The following is a 16,532-nucleotide window of genomic DNA, read 5'->3' as shown; positions in this document are numbered from 1 at the left end:
GAAATACTATCCAACGTAATGCCACCCGAAACAGCTAACACTGCAGTAAGTATACATATAATTATATTTACATTCCTAAACGTTTGACTCAATCCGACTTGAAAGACAATGGCCCCGTATGCAGACACCTACTAATTTTATTTTAAGTTATACCCGTCATTTTCGTATCCACCGAAAAGGTAAGGGACAGGAGATTAACAACGGTTAATTTTAAAATGAATGAATAACCCGGGCAAATTATATAGGCATCTCGCTGATATGCAACTCGTTTCGCGTAAACTGTCAACTTAATTCTGTCGGGTTGTTGGCCAATACGAGAATAAAATATTGGGAGGAATTTTAAACTCTCTGCCTAAAATTAACGTGTGTTCCATAAATATTATGCCTGTCGATTATCCGTCCCTTTCCTTTTCGGCGGATAAGGCAATGACAGGTATAACTTAAAATAAAATTAGGTGGTGTGTACTGGACCAATAACATTGAAAGTGAATGGAGAGCATGCAAATATGATTGTAAGTGCTAACCTTTATCTTAAGATATACTTACAAAACAAAAACAATTTTGAGTAATGGTCACTTGAATAAATATTATGTTATTATCAATAATCAACCATCTCTAGATAGTATAAAACAAAGTCGCTTTTTCTGTCCCTATATCCCTATGTACGCTTAAACCTTTAAAACTACGCAACGGATTTTGATGCGGTTTTCTTTAATAGATAGAGTGATTCAAGAGGAAGTTTTATATGTATAATAACATCCATTAAATAGTGGAGAAATACTGTTATTTTTTAGGTTTTTAATGTGATGTAGTAAATAATTTCATTTTTTCGTCAGCATTGCACCCGAGCGAAGCCGGGCGGGTCGCTACTATTATATAAACATAAAACATGAAAGTACAATTAGAAAAAGAGAGATAGAACAATGATTTATATATTATAGGTATATACACTTCTCATCAAAAAAATCGAAACACTTCCGTTTTCATTGTTTCTGTCCGAATTTAACACAAAAAAGAATTCATACGATGAAAAAAAATACATAAATGTATAGCTGGCAGTTTGGCCATTACAGTAATAAGCGAAAATTCTAAATTCAAAATTAGAATTTCATTTGTTTATCTTATAAACGACATGAATCACTGTTTTGAGACAAATGTGTGTTTAGGGTTGGAGTACATTTAGCGTTTAAAAACTAAAAATTGGCGCCTATCCTTAAACTTTTTGTTTTTTATTTCAATACTGTGACTTTGGGACGTCTGAAAAAAGGTTTTTTTTCTAAAACGTATGGATACTTCGCCCACAGAAGCCGCCCAAGTTGTGGCATTGCTGGATTCTGGCCTTAGTCAGCGTGTTGTGGCTGCAAGACTGCATCTAAGCCTGTCATCTGTTTATAGAGTCTATAAACGTTATCGGGAGACTGGTTTGTTCACGCGCCGTTCAGGATCTGGCAGGAATCGGGTCACTTCTGAGCGAGATGATCGATTTATTGTAACAACTTCTTTAAGAAATCGACGCCTTAACGCTTTTCAACTGCAGCAGCGGCTTCGTGTTGTACGAAGGGTGGCTGTAAGTGACTCTACAATTAGAAGAAGGTTGAAGGATCGTGGACTGGTACCGCATAAGCCAGCAAATGGGCCGAAATTAACTGCAGACCTTCGAAGAGCGCGCCTTAACTTTGCACGTGAGCACCTAAATTGGTCATACCTACAGTGGAGCAAAGTTCTCTTTTCTGATGAGTGTAAAATTATGCTGTATGGTAACGACGGAAGGAACAAGGTCTACAGAAGAGACGGAGAACGCTATGCACAATGCTGCATTGAAGAAAAGGTCAGCTATGGTGGCGGTTCGTGGACGGTTTGGGGAGGAATCAGCGCCGACGGTAAGACAGAGCTTGCTTTCGTGTCTGGGCCACGTCTGCCTGCACTAAACTGTCATCGGTACGTCGAAGAGTGTCTCGAGCCTCATGTGATGCCCTATGCACATTTTATTGGCAACGGCTTCATATTCATGCACGACAATGCTAGGGCTCACACCGCGGGCGTCGTACGAGATTATCTTAACGAAGTCGATATCTCTATTATGGAATGGCCAGCAAGAAGCCCGGACATGAATCCCATTGAACATCTGTGGGATGAATTAAAGAGACGAATTCGAGCAAGAGATCCTGCCCCAGAAACACTTAGCCAGCTGCAAGATGCAATCCAAGAGGAATGGGACAATATACCACAGCATGTGATCGTGACTCTCATCCGATCGATGAAGAAACGTATGGAAGCAGTAATTAGAGCTCGGGGAGGGAATACAAGTTATTAAATAAACGTTTTTAGCTTTTTTTTTTCATTTACGTGTGTTGTTTTATCCATTTCCTTTATACTCCATACGGAATAAAAATGACTCATTTAACAAAATACGAAACCTATGAAAAAAATTCATTTAAATTTAGAACATTAACATTAAGATTTGATAAGCTCATATTACTCACTATTAAACGACATTTAACATTTATTCCTAAATGTACACATTTTTCTGATAATCCTGACAAAACGTAAACTTGCAAGGTGTTTCGATTTTTTTGATGAGAAGTGTATTATAGCTTAGTAATGTAAATATGGGTTACATGCCTGAAAAAAAAAATTAAAAAAAAATTATATGTACCTAGTGGAGTCAATGAAGGGTTTCACTACTAACTTGCCAGGGGTAGGTTCGATTTCTTTTTCTTTTATAGGGGTAGTCTAGGTCTATATATGAGTAGGACTATTGAGAATTTTGTTTTACTGGGAAGTTTACTTGGTACAAAATTCCCAGTGGTCCTACCAGTAAGTCTATTGGGTAGGAAATTCCCAGTAGTTCAACTGGTAAGACTACTCGATAAGACTACTGGGAATAGGGGTTTTTTATATCTTTTTAAATCCGAAATATTTATTTGCGCCACTCAAGATGTTTCTAATTCTAAATTAAATGATATAAAAAACTACGCCTAGAAAAGAAAAAATCGTCAAAATCGAACCTGTCCCTGGCAAGTTACAAGTTAGAAAGCTCCGGCTTTGGAGCGGTGTCATCCGCTATTATATTAAAATTACGAAAGAAACTAATTATTAAGTAGATTATTTTATTTACTTACTGATAAGATAATAGCGTTTTAATTTCTTCGCCAAATCATTAACCTGATATCGGAAGCACCCTTATCGGCGGCGCCCGCGCAGCACACGTCGCTATCTCCACCGAACATCCGAACTTCACTATCATAGATAACGGAGTATAATGGTTAACATCCAAGGTACGAAAGGCAAAAGCAAGACTCTCCCCCAAATCTATAGTAATAATCACTAACCGACTCGAAAGACCCGCCAACCTGGCGCCATCCTTAACCTATATCGAGAAAGAAAAATGACGACACAGCTCTTGGAACACTGGCCGGTCGCAAGCGCATAAGAGTGGGGGGATTTGCTAGACTTATATTCGTGATCGCGAGCGCGCTACCTCAGTCTTGACTCGACAGTCGTGTGACGATATTAAAAAAAAATGTGTAATATGTGTACACGTGACGTCACCGTAGACCCTCCGGCCCCGCCTCCTGAGAAAGAGGTGAGGGGGCACCCGGAGACCATAGAACGGATGAAGAGAAAGCATAACATAACCGTAGACCCTTCAAATGAGGAGAAGCAGAAAGAAGTGGAATACCAGCCTGACCTTCTCGCCGTCTCGACACAGCTGACGAAGACAGTTCACGATGTCTTCAAGAAAGGCATGGCCCGCCTGCAGGAAACCAAAGCCTATACGTGAGTAGATTGTTCACATTTCTTACACGATTTTGTTGACATTTCTATTCGTTTTTCTTTAACTTACGCAAACAAAGGACTGAAACTCTCTGCCGTCGTCTGTTTTTCCAACTCGTTATAATCTGGGAGTTACAAGGCTAGAGTGAATAGGCATTTGGTAGGTAAGCGTGGTCCACCCTAGACCACATCGTCACTTATACAGGTGAGATTGTGGTCAAACGCAAGCCTATTTTATTTAAAAAAAAAACATGTCTGTTTCGTACTGAAAACTGCAGAACTGCAATTTATCGATACGATACCATTTTCCATCCACACACAACACAACATAGGCCGAGTTCCGCTGCTTTTCTTCCGGAGTTCTGTCCTTTCTAACATGATGAACCATTATTATGGGCGACTGGCTGATCACCTATCACTGTCTCCATACAGTACGGTCACGAGCATTAATATGTATACATTTTGGTACCATGTCACATTAACTTTTTGACAAATTGAACTGTAAGTCTCACTAAATGTCAAATATGTTAGTGCGACAGAGTCCTAAAGTGGGTACATTATATTGCTCATGACTGTAGATATCCTTATTATGAGTTCATATGAAAAATTTACTGCAAGTTGCCTTCTTAAGGTCCAGCGCACCCCATTAGGGATTAAGGACGTAGTTTTTTGTATGTTTGTACGTTCTGTCCTAATCTACAGAAACATCAAAGGTCAAAAACACCTCAAACACTTAAAAGTATTGCAAAAATCTTTACCATTTCGTCATACATAAATAATACTGATTATATTGTACCTAACAGCCTCCGTGGTCTAGTGGTTAGAGCGTTAGGCTCACGATCCGGGTTCGATGCCCGATGGGGACATTGTCGAAATCACCTTGTGAGACTGTCCTTTGTTTGGTAAGGTCCGAAAAATTAAGATGATTCCGTGCTTCGGAGGGCACGTTAAGCCGTTGGTCCCGGCTATTAGCCGTAAAAACACCTCTACCAACCCGCATTGGAGCGGCGTGGTGGAATATGCTTCATACTCCCTCCAGTTGATTGAGGAGAGGCCTGTGCCCAGCAGTGGGACGTATATAGGTTGTTTATGTATATTGTACCTAACGAGGTTCCCGCCCAACTGGGTACCCTCAGGCGTCGAGTGAGACCCCTAGCTCTCCCCAATTGTCCTGACATTGCTTCCTTCAGAGGTACGAAATAAAAATCTACGAAAGTCACGTGTAAAAAAAGTTTTCTAGAACTATCAATCGTCGAAAGTTGAAGTCACATTAAGTATTGCATTCGCACATGCCTAATCTAACTCTACTCAAACGTGTTTCATTGAATGTGTATTTAAAAGCATTGTTTTTGTATCGCTACAGACATAAATGATGTCAGGTTTGCTCTGATACTGAAACAACACATAAATACTTACCTAGTACTTTAAAGTATGGAACATTCTTCTTATCGTGTGAGTTGTGAGGTGAAATACCAGCCTCATCAACCCTAGTGTCAAGGTTATTATTGAGCTGCCATAGGCCCCTGACATGGCTCATGTAACGACTACATACTTACTTCAGAGAGTAGTAACAGCAACAGCTTAACGTTGCCTTCCGAAGCGCGGATCATCTTACTTTCTGACAATCAGGTGATCAACCTGTAATATCCTAACCAAAATAGGGATCACAAAGTGATTTTTGTGATATGTCTCCACCGGGATTCGAACCCGGGGCCTCCGGATCGTGAGACCAACGCTTAACCACTGGACCATAGAGGCCGTTAATGGAACATTAGAATACCTTGTTATGCCGATTGATTCTGTGAAACATAAGTAATTAATTTACCTACCATTTATTATCCGAAAAGGAAAATACAGCAAACGACAGTGTTATGCAGAATCCTTTATTTATTTATTTGATTTAAAAACTATATCATTATCACTAATTTAAGAGCCACTCTCTTGTCGGTGTAGTATTCTCCATGCTACTTTTTTTAGGGAAAAATAGAGCAGTGGTTTCCATTTTGCCTTCCGCCCCGCATACTCTGCCTAGAGTACTGAGTCTATTTCAAAGCCGCACTAGGCTCCTGTCCTCCGCCTCTGACAAATGTATGTAACCTGTTAAATATAAATAATATAATTAAATATGTATAATAAATGAATAGATAAATGAGGAGCTCGGTGGCGCAGCGGTTAACGCGCTCGGTCTGCGATTGTTGAAGTAAAGCAACTTTCGCAAAGGCCGGTCATAGGATAGGTGACCACAAAAAAAAGTTTTCCTTTCGAGCTCCTCCGTGCTTCGGAAGGCACGTTAAGCCGTTGGTCCCGGCTGCATTAGCAGTCGTTAATAACCATCAATCCGCACTGGGCCCGCGTGATGGTTTAAGGCCCGATCTCCCTATCCATCCATAGGGAAGGCCCGTGCCCCAGCAGTGGGGACGTTAATGGGCTGATGATGATGATGTATAATAAATAAATAAATATGTAATTTGGTATAAGTTTATTTTTATCTCTACTGTATTTGCATTGTTCCTGTGGCGTCATCCGATAATCTGGCGCCCAGAGCAGGCTATGTCAAAGCCGTACTAGGACTCATGTCCTCAGCCTCTGAATAGTACCGACAGTTACTGCTGCCCTCTGTCAGGTTCCAGGTTACAGTCCCTGTTATTTGCCCCTTCCGTCCTGCATTCGAATACGTATGTTTTGAACACTACTTACTTATAAGAGTTTTCATGTGACCCCATAACATTGAATGTACTTATTAAAAACATTTAATATGCATTGAATACGCTGCAGCTAATGCACTTCGTCGGGTGAAACAGTTAATTCCATATGCGGTAAATCTACAATAAGTCACGCCCAAAACAAAACTGAAAATGCACAACAATATTCGAAAGCACTCAGATGCCAGCTTTGTGTAAAAATTCCAGTACCGGGGATTGAACCGGCGCTCCAAGCACTGGACCACAGTCCTTCATCTATCATGTGGGTTGCGAAGTGAATTACCAATCTCATCAACCCTGGTGATAGCGTTTTTATGGAGTCACTTGTAACGACTACTTACTTACAACAGTAAGTAGTAACCGGTCCAACGATTTAACGTGCCTTCCGAAGCGCGGATCATCTTACTTTCAACATCAAACTAGGGACCACGAAGTAATTTTTGTGACATGTCCCCTCCGGGATTCGAACCCGGGATCTCCGGGTCGAGAGTCCAACGCTCAACAACTGGACCACAGAGGCCGTTAGGGACCACAATGACTGAAAGTGAGTTAGATACCCCATGTTATAAAGTGTGCTAAGTAAGATATGAAAATAGAGAGTATTTATGATAAGCAGATGTACATAATTGACACTTGACTACAATGTGCATTATAGTATGTATGTTTGTTCAAGATAATAATTCTCTCCATACTTCGGGATCATTCTGTGAAGTTCCAATGCACTTTGGCACAGTATTATCTGATGTATGGCGCCCTTCGCACAAATATGTCTATCGGTAACTCATATTTGTCTTGTCATATAACGTCTTTCTACTTTTTTAACTGATTAACGTCATAAACTGCCTATATACGTCCCACTGCTGGGCACAGGCCTCCCCTCAATCAACCGGAGGGGGTATGGAGCATACTCCACCACGCTGCTCCACTGCGGGTTGGTGGAGATTACTGATTGATCACTGATTAACGTAATCTTATTTATTTATTTAATTGACTCACCAACAGTTACTACATTTACAAAATTCAAATTAAAATTCAAAATTCAAAAATATCTTTATTCAGTAGGTAACATAGTTACACTTTGAATCGTCAATTTTTACATAACGAACGTCTCACCCGCCTAAAACTACTGCAGCTTCTCACAACCTGTATAGCCGGGGAAAAGAAGCTGCAAGAAAAACCTCGGCACAGGGCCCTAGACGTTCTTTAAAAAAACAAAAATAAACATAAAATATAAAATATTGGTATACAATTGAGTAATTTAGCTGCCTAATATCAGTTCTCAGACATTTAATCCCATGCATTCATATCTTCTAAATAATCAGTAACTTTATAATAACCTTTTTTGTAAAGTTTTTGTTTAACTACTGTCTTAAAACATGGTTACAATAGCAAACAACTTAATGAACTTAACGTGTAACTAATTATAGGTAAGTACATCATGCGTTGGTCCCGGCTGCATTAGCAGTCGTTAATAACCACCAATCCGCACTGGGCCCGCGTGGTGGATTAACGCCCGATCTCCCTATCCATCCATAGGGAAGGCCCGTGCCCCAGCAGTGGGGACGTTAATGGGCTGGTGATGATGACATCATGCACATTATAATATTGAATATCGAACTATAGCGACGTGAAGAATTGAAGATTCAGTCAGACAAATGTCTCGAAAAGTCGCTATTGCACTTCACTGATAAAACTCCCATGCTTGCTTAATCAGCTTCTATCTAGAAAAGCATATTCGGCGTAAAGAGACACGCCGTAGCGGGAATCGACGTTCGGGGAATCGCTGTCAAAACCAAGATTCTTAGGGAATATACAGGGTGTTAGTGACATCGTAACGAAAACTTTTCAGACCATAATTCTGAGTTGATATCAAGTGGAATTTCCGTCGCAAAAGTATTGAACTAAAATTAACAAAAAAAAATTTTGTTCAGTTTGTTTCGTATATTATGTTAAATCTCTACTTGAAAGAGCTCTTGAATCTATGGCCATAGAATAAGAAATAATACTACGTATGGAATGGCAACTCTCCGCTCCCCTCCAGCGTTTAAGCTAGGTTTACCTTACACCTCAGACGTCACACACACAGATGCGCATGTACGATAACGTCAATGTGTAGAGAGTGTAAAACGAGGTGTTTTGTATGACGTTTCCGGAGAGTGGTATGACGTCCAACATAATATTACTAATAAATATTTTTTTCTTTCTTTACTTGCACGTGTTTGGATATTTTTATCTTTATAATCTGACAACCAGTCATTTCAGAATTGTGTTTTGAACTGTACAAACAAATGACAGACGCGACGTAGAGACACTCACTATTAAGAGACTCGCCGTAGCAGGAATCGACGTTTAGGGCTTCGTTGTTAACGCCATCTCAGCTACGACTGAGTCTCCAATCTTCTTCTTCTATAGTGTGGGCTGTGTAGTACCAACCTCATCAACCATGGTATCAGGGTTACAATTGAGCCGCCAAAGGCCCCTGACATGGCTCATGTAACGTCTACTTACTTACATCAGTCAGTCTCCTTTTTTTTGACGTGACTTATTGTAGATTTGCCGCAGGTGGCATTAACTACTTGGCCGGACAAATGGGGAGCGCTGAAGGCTCTCACCCGGTACAACGTTTAAGACAACAGGCCTGAGGGTGCCCAGTTGGGCGCGAACCTCGGCTCAGGGCGTCGTTTGAGAGGGAAAATATTTGAGAGAATTAATCGACCCTGTGGGTCGATAGCGATAAGCGCTGATTGATGGAAATCGTCGACCACGCTGGCGGGGTCGGTATCGGGGTCCTGTAGTGTTTGGTGTCTCTATGGCTAGAGTAATCGGGTCGTCGGGATCGTATATTACGTCCTTCGAAGTCAGTCTCCAATTTTGCAAGTTTTATCTCCCTGTTTAAAAATCAATTATTTCCAATCGATAAGCTAATTAGTGAATCACGATCTCTATATAGAACCGTTCGATAGCCAAACGAATTGCGGCGAGGTCAGTCTGTTTGTCAGTCACTGGGTTTGTTTCACCTCGCTCCATTAGTTGGAAGAAAGTTTATGAAGTACCTAAGTAGATTTGTAAATGCTTCAAGGCACTTATAGTTCCTTCTTTTATTGTAATATTTCTTTCTTCTGATACCAGGGTTGATGAGGTTGGTAATTCACCTCACAATCCACACGATAGAAGAAGAAGACTTCCGTGTGTTCTACATAACGTTATCTGTGTCAAGGATAATTTACGGCAATTTATAAATGGCACTGACCCGATTGCTGATTAAATATCATTGTTGATTTTGCACTTCGCCCGCCGCGCCGTGTGCGTCAGAATCACCGGTCACTTGTATTTTGTCGGCGTGTATTACGTTGAAATTGCTGCCCACTAAATGCCGCTTAGTGCCTAGCACTAGACAGTTGCTTCCAACGTATTTTAGAAATATAAACTGACTTTTTTCTTTAAATAAACAGACTTTATAAAAAAATCAAACGACAAAAACAGTATCTACATAACTAAAAAGCGATAAATAACGTAATCAAGTATAAGTAATTGCATTATAATCTATGTAAGTATCATAGTATGTTTTCTTTATTGTATATAAGTAGGTACGTAATTGAGTTTGGTGTGTCCGTGGCTCACGTTCGATAGGTCTCCCATAATACCAGCGCCGCGGCCCGTGCTAAGCACGTGTCACGGCATTATGCTGAGGGAGATCCTTTTTTTATTTTGGGCGCCTCCATTGTGTAATTATATAATGTCTGTATTATTTTTCTTTTTGTCTTTGTTTTTTTTTCTATTTTTTTTTTTATTTCTGTAATGTAAGTTGTAAATGTGGCGTGAAATAAATATTTTCTTTCTTTCTTTCTTTCTTTCTTTCTTTCTTTCTTTCTTTCTTTCTTTCTTTCTTTCTTTCTTTCTTTCTTTCTTTCTTTCTTTCTTTCTTTCTTTCTTTCTTTCTTCCTTTCTTTCTTTCTTTCTAATGAATTGACGTAAATATCGGTGATTAGATTATACATACAGACGAATTGAGAACCTACTCCTTTTTTGGTTCGGTTCAAAATAACATTTAAAGGTGACCGGCGGTTCGGACGATAGGATGGCCGGTCACTTGGCGTGTTTATGGCTATAGAAGCTAAGAGACGATGGACACCTAGCTAAAGATTATCTTGTCTAAAAACACTCTCAAATATAAAATACCAGTTTAACGAACCCTGTGGTCCAGCAGTTGAGCGTTGGGCTCCCCATCTGGACATCCCGGGTTCGACTCACGGTGGTGACACACAATTTACTTTATTATCCCTAGTTTGATTAGGACATTGTTTGCACGTGAACAGCAAACGTAAAATGTTTGCAAAAATGCATTTCATATTAAAAACATGAATTTCATAGTCTCTGCTAACCCCGGTGGGACATAGGCGTGAGTTTATGTATTTATGATTATTTATTTAACAACTGAGTAACTGATACTTTCTTGGCATCGAATATAATTTTGTGGGTTATACCATCTCTATACCGTTGCTTTCATAGGTAAAAAATAGGGGTCTCAATTTTTGCACAGATTAAAATTAATTGATATAAATTGAGGTTTTGTTTTGTGCTTACTTTTCACTATAATACTTTATCTTTCGTTCATCTTCATCATCATCATCAATTTAAGAGCCAGGCTCTTATCGGTGTAGCATTTTTTTTTGTTTATCTTACACAGACAATTTTTTTTTTACTTGGAACACTATAGTCGGGCGTACAAAGATAGAACATCTGAGATATCGACTTCCGTTTCAAATCCAAATACCTTCTTTATCTGTTATTTTTTTTCGCTATCAGCATAGACGGATTGACATTTTAAAACGGTGAAAAAATTGGCGCCTGAGTAACACGTTTATCGAGAAATCTTCAAATCTGGCCATAATCCACTGGCAATTGCGCATTATGAGCATATCACTTTGGTTTTAACATAAACAACCTATAAAGAGGCCTTCCCTCAAAACAACCAGAGGGGGTATGGAGCATACTCCACCACGCTGCTCCAGTGCGGGTTCAAATTCAAGTATACTTTATTGCATCAAAATAAAAGAAAACAATTACAAAAGAGACTCAACTAGGTACACGGCAAATGGCGGCCTTATTAAAGCGATTTCTTCCAGACAACCATAAAGTGTGGAATAATATAGGATAACAAATATGCACTGCTGTATTATTAAGATAGTACGGAACTGACCTTCTCAATATTCTAATTCCGTCACTTGTTAGAGGTTTTGTGATATGTCCCCACCGGGATTCGAACCCAAAATAAGATAAGCAAGATACTAAGAACTAAGTACCCACACCTGTTTTCTGTTACACCGGCGTGATTTGTGTTTTTTTTAAAACGACGTAAATGCTAATGACCCATGAATAAAAACACTGTTTACATAGACTTAAATAGAAGTCATGTCAGGAACTTAAAATGCGTTCTAAATTTAGCCAGCCGCCCACTGTTTTATTTAAATCATGTTACAATTAGTCACATTCTCGTGACACACAAAACTGTTTTCCTTCAGCATGTGATTGCAAAGCCAAAAATCTTGGCACATACCCAAAACTAGTACCTGTCGACAATCACATCTGTTCACGTAACTTCATTCGAAGTCCGAGTTTAGAAGCATCTTCCCTCGTGTACTGTGAGCTCAAAGGTAGACTGACCCGCCCCTGACCCTAATAGTCCATGGTCTAGTAACCCTGACATCAAGCCTAACGGCCTCCGTGGTCCAGTGGTTGAGCGCCGGGCTCACGATCCGGAAGCCTCCGGTTCGAATCCTGGTGGGGACATATCACAAAAATCACTTTGTGATCCCTAGTTTGGTTAGGACATTACAGGCTGATCACCTGATTGTCCGAAAGTAAGATGATCCGTGCTTACCCTGAGGCTGGTATTCCACCTCATTATCCACACGATAAGAAGAACCCACACGAGATAAGAATTGCAGACTTCCATCAACACTGGTGTCAGGCTTATTATTGAGACGCCAAATGTCCCTGATATGGCTCATGTAACGACTACATACTTACTTAAGTAAATAGTCACCGGGACTGACTGCTTAACGTGCCCTCCGGAGCACGGGATCATATTTTCTTTTCGGATAATCAGGTGATTTGCCAAGGTCTTGACCAGCCATGGACAATCTGACAAAGTGAATTTTGTTACGCGTGTCCCCACCGGAATCGAACTCAGAACCTTCAGATCGTGAACCCAACGCTCAACCACTCAACCTATCGACAGCCGCAGACGTGTGTTCAGGCACGTAACTTCATTCGAAGCCCGACTGTTTATAAGATTTTGCCATGTTATTGTAAACTACCCACTTTTGTCTTCGATGTCCAATGAAAAAACGCCTTTAGACAATCGGGTTAAGTCACACTGGTTTATTGATCTAACGGTTGGCGTACACGTACAATTTAATGTGGGATTCGAAAGTGTTGTTACCATGAAAAGATGCGTTTAGGGATTTTGGATTTCTCATGTTTTTAAATAAAGACGGAATCGCCTTCAGCTCGACAGAACGATAAAGAGTTAGAAAATTAGGTCATATGCTACAACCCTGAATAATTAATTCAAGGTTGAAGTGCGTACGACATCGCCGACTTCCAACAATAAACTTGACACTATAATAGCTAAATTTATTATTTTTAGCACTATTTGTTTCGATCTAACAGATTTAAAACGCTTTATACTTAGTCACTGTGGTCCTGTAGTATAGTCACTGTGATCCTGTGGTATAGTCACTGTGATTCTGTGGTATAGTCACTGTGGTCAAAAGGTATAGTCACTGTGATCCTGTGGTATAGTCACTGTGATCCTGTAGTACATTCACTGTGGTCCTGTAGTATAGTCACTGTGATCCTGTGGTATAGTCACTGTGATCCTGTAGTACATTCACTGTGGTCCTGTAGTATAGTCACTGTGATCCTGTAGTATAGTCACTGTGATTCTGTTGTATAGTCACTGTGATCCTGTGGTATAGTCGTGAGTTTATAGGAATATAGTCGTGAGCTTATAAGCTCTTAAGCTTAGAGTAGCATTATAAATAAGCTCTTCATGTTGTCGATTCCAAGTCAATAAGTCTGTCAGTCAAAATATGCACCAGGCTTTACCGGCGCGTGCTCACACCGTGGGAACCACGCAAGGAAATAAAATCATACCGTTTGGATGTTTTGTAAACAATTGCCGTGAATGGAGTAATTAATTCGTATGATTGTTAGAGATTCTGTAAGTCTGAATTTTGAGGCAAATGGACAGTACAGTATCCTAGATCAAAGATAAATTATAAAATTGTAATTACTTACTAAATAAAGACAGATCTAACGGTGTCAAAAACGTTTTCTTTTTCTATTTAAGTAACTTATTTAGGAATTTTAATAAAGAAAAATTTAATAATAAGTGCGACACTTTGTCAGTTTCCATATGACGTCACAGGTTGCTTTTTCATTCAAAATCATAAAAAGTAACTGCTCGGTGGCGCAGCGGTAAACGCGCTCGGGCTGCGATTGTTGAAGTTAAGCAACTTTCGCAAAGGCCGGTCATAGGATGGGTGACCACAAAAAAAAAGTTTTCATCTCGAGCTCCTCCGTCGTCAGAAGGCACGTCAAGCCGTTGGTCCCGGCTGCATTAGCAGTCGTTAATAGCCATCAATCCGCACTGGGCCCGCGTGATGGTTTAAGGCCCGATCTCCCTATCCATCCATAGGGAAGGCCCGTGCCCCAGCAGTGGGGACGTTAATGGGCTGATGATGATGATGATGAACTGATTTGACTAGTTGGAAACTAACCTTTTGTTTCCTAACGCATCATTAACTTAAGAACCACGCTCCTGTCGGTGTAGTATTCTCCATTCTTGCCTATACGAGGCCAACAACATATTCTCAAATGTTTAACATATTTCTCGAATGTCCCGACGAATACTTAGCAAGTAACGTTTACTAATAGTGACTCAAAGTCGGCGACGAAAATATTCAGCAATTTGTCAACAATGACTTGTAAATAACTTTACATACATACAATATTGCTGTTGTTATACGTGTTTGAAATATAAGATCGCTCAGGAGTGTATGGCTCATTGACATAGTATGGCTGGATAAATTGGGCGCGCTAAGGCACAAATAAACTTACGCCTTTCCGATGTTGGCAACCCCAACATTCTAGTTTTTTAATAATTATATATATAATAATATATAATAATTATTTATATATATTTGACCGATCGTCGTGGAGATCCTTGAGGGAGGTCTATGCCCAACAGTGGGCGTCGTACGGCTGATGATGATATATTTTATTATATATATTATTATACGTCACAAATACAAACATAAAAACTAGTCATTAAATAACCCGCTCCTCACTGTTCCCGGAGCAAAGGTGCCCACAACACTAGCCGCATTACCGCGCTGAATGGCAATGGCCAGCCTTTGGACCAGGAACGAGACGGAGCGGCAGTCACCTGTTTTCTCCCTGAGTCTGAGACCCAATTCTGATACAAAGATACCATATACCACATTACATACGTATACTACATACGATGCATACATAAGGTACATAATATACGTATGGTGTGATGTGCTACATTAGATAATGCCTATTACGGCCAATCTACAAAACGTCAGGTCAAAATATAAACCTGGCATTTCGGGTATACATTCGTGATGTCATATTCTTCTTCTTATCTTGTGGGTTGTGAGGTGGAATACCAACCTCATCAACCGTGGTGTCAGGGTTACTACTGAGCCGCCAAAGACCCCTGGCCCCTGACATGACTCATGTAACGACTACGTACTTACATCACTAAGTTCCGAAGCACGGATCGTCTTACTTTCGGACAATCAGGTGATCAGCCTTTAATGTTCTAACCAAACTAGGAGATTAGTGATTTTTGTGAGCTCCAGATCGAGAGCCTAACGCTCAACCACTGCAAACTCAACCACTCAATCGCCTAAAGTAGTTACACAGACTGCATTATTTCTCGAATCTTCGGCATTTGTCAATTTATCTTTTCTTTTATTGATTAGCAGAAGAAAAGCAGTTTTCTTCTGATGCAATCGGACAAAAATAACTTGTCTGCTCGTGACAATTGTTGTGAATGACGATAGCGAGGCATTTATTTTCAGCGTTAAACATCTACGTATGCTTTGTTTTTAATTTCTACACATGCGTTAATATCAAAATAGACAAAAACAACTAACACCCACTGTTGGTACAGAGTCCAAAGATGATATTTTATGATGAACTATGGTGACAGGCTTTTTGGCGGGAACGGGAACGGGACGGTTGCTTTCTTCGTTGAATAATCTAAATAATTAATACGAAGTGGTGTTTTGTGGTTAATGATCGCATTAAGTTGGTCGGAAAACATTCGAGACAGTGTTATTATATCGGAATATTCAATAAAAGCGTATCTATCTATTTTCGCTTCGTGCCAACAAGCCGCTTCATAAACTCGAAAGTTTATGCGGAATTTTGAGTTAATTCGTTTGGGGTTCGGAATAGGAGTCTGCTCCGAGGGTGGGGGTTTAGGTTTCATTATTTCCTCATCCTTCATCATCAAGAAAAAAAGTACGTAAGACATGGCTGTATGGGCATAGTTCCCTTTGCCTTACCCTTCGGGGAAAACAAAAAAAACGACTTGCCAACCATGATAATGGTTATAGAGACTGATAAGTATCAAACACACCATAAAATAAAAACATCAATCTTCGTAATACAATTTATTACCCGTAATACATAGTAATCTTGCCGCTAATCCAATTGTCTTCAAACTAATAAATAACACGCAGTCAAATAAATATTATCTATCATATCATGTTTGTATCTTTTTATCTAAAGCTCCTCTATTTGATAGATACACGCGTGATAATTGATTAAGTATATAAACGTATTGACGTATGTCACTTGTCAATTGTTTCCGGGAGTTTGAGAACATGCCTCGCGGATTGTATGGTACAGTCATGAGTAATATCATGTACCCACTTTAGAACCCTGTCGCACTATCATATTTGACATTTAATGAGACTTAGGGTTTAATTTGTCAAAAAAGTTAATGTG

The 16,532-nt window shown here is 39.8% G+C and overlaps 1 protein-coding gene across 1 annotated transcript in view; it reads left to right on the top strand.

Moving 5' to 3' along the window:
• The first annotated feature begins 3,481 nt into the window (after window positions 1-3,481).
• The window catches only part of LOC126378792 (uncharacterized), a 38,500-nt gene continuing 25,449 nt past the window's right edge, over window positions 3,482-16,532 (top strand). The window contains exon 1 of the mRNA XM_050027196.1: window positions 3,482-3,780. Coding sequence (XP_049883153.1) covers window positions 3,524-3,780 — 257 coding nt within the window. The 5' untranslated portion in view covers window positions 3,482-3,523. The remainder of the gene's footprint in view (window positions 3,781-16,532) is intronic.

Source organism: Pectinophora gossypiella, chromosome 2, assembly GCF_024362695.1.
Source record: "Pectinophora gossypiella chromosome 2, ilPecGoss1.1, whole genome shotgun sequence".
Taxonomy (NCBI): Eukaryota; Metazoa; Arthropoda; class Insecta; order Lepidoptera; family Gelechiidae; genus Pectinophora; species Pectinophora gossypiella.
Note: the sequence above shows the minus strand (reverse complement) of the source record. Positions and strands in the feature narration are given on the sequence as shown.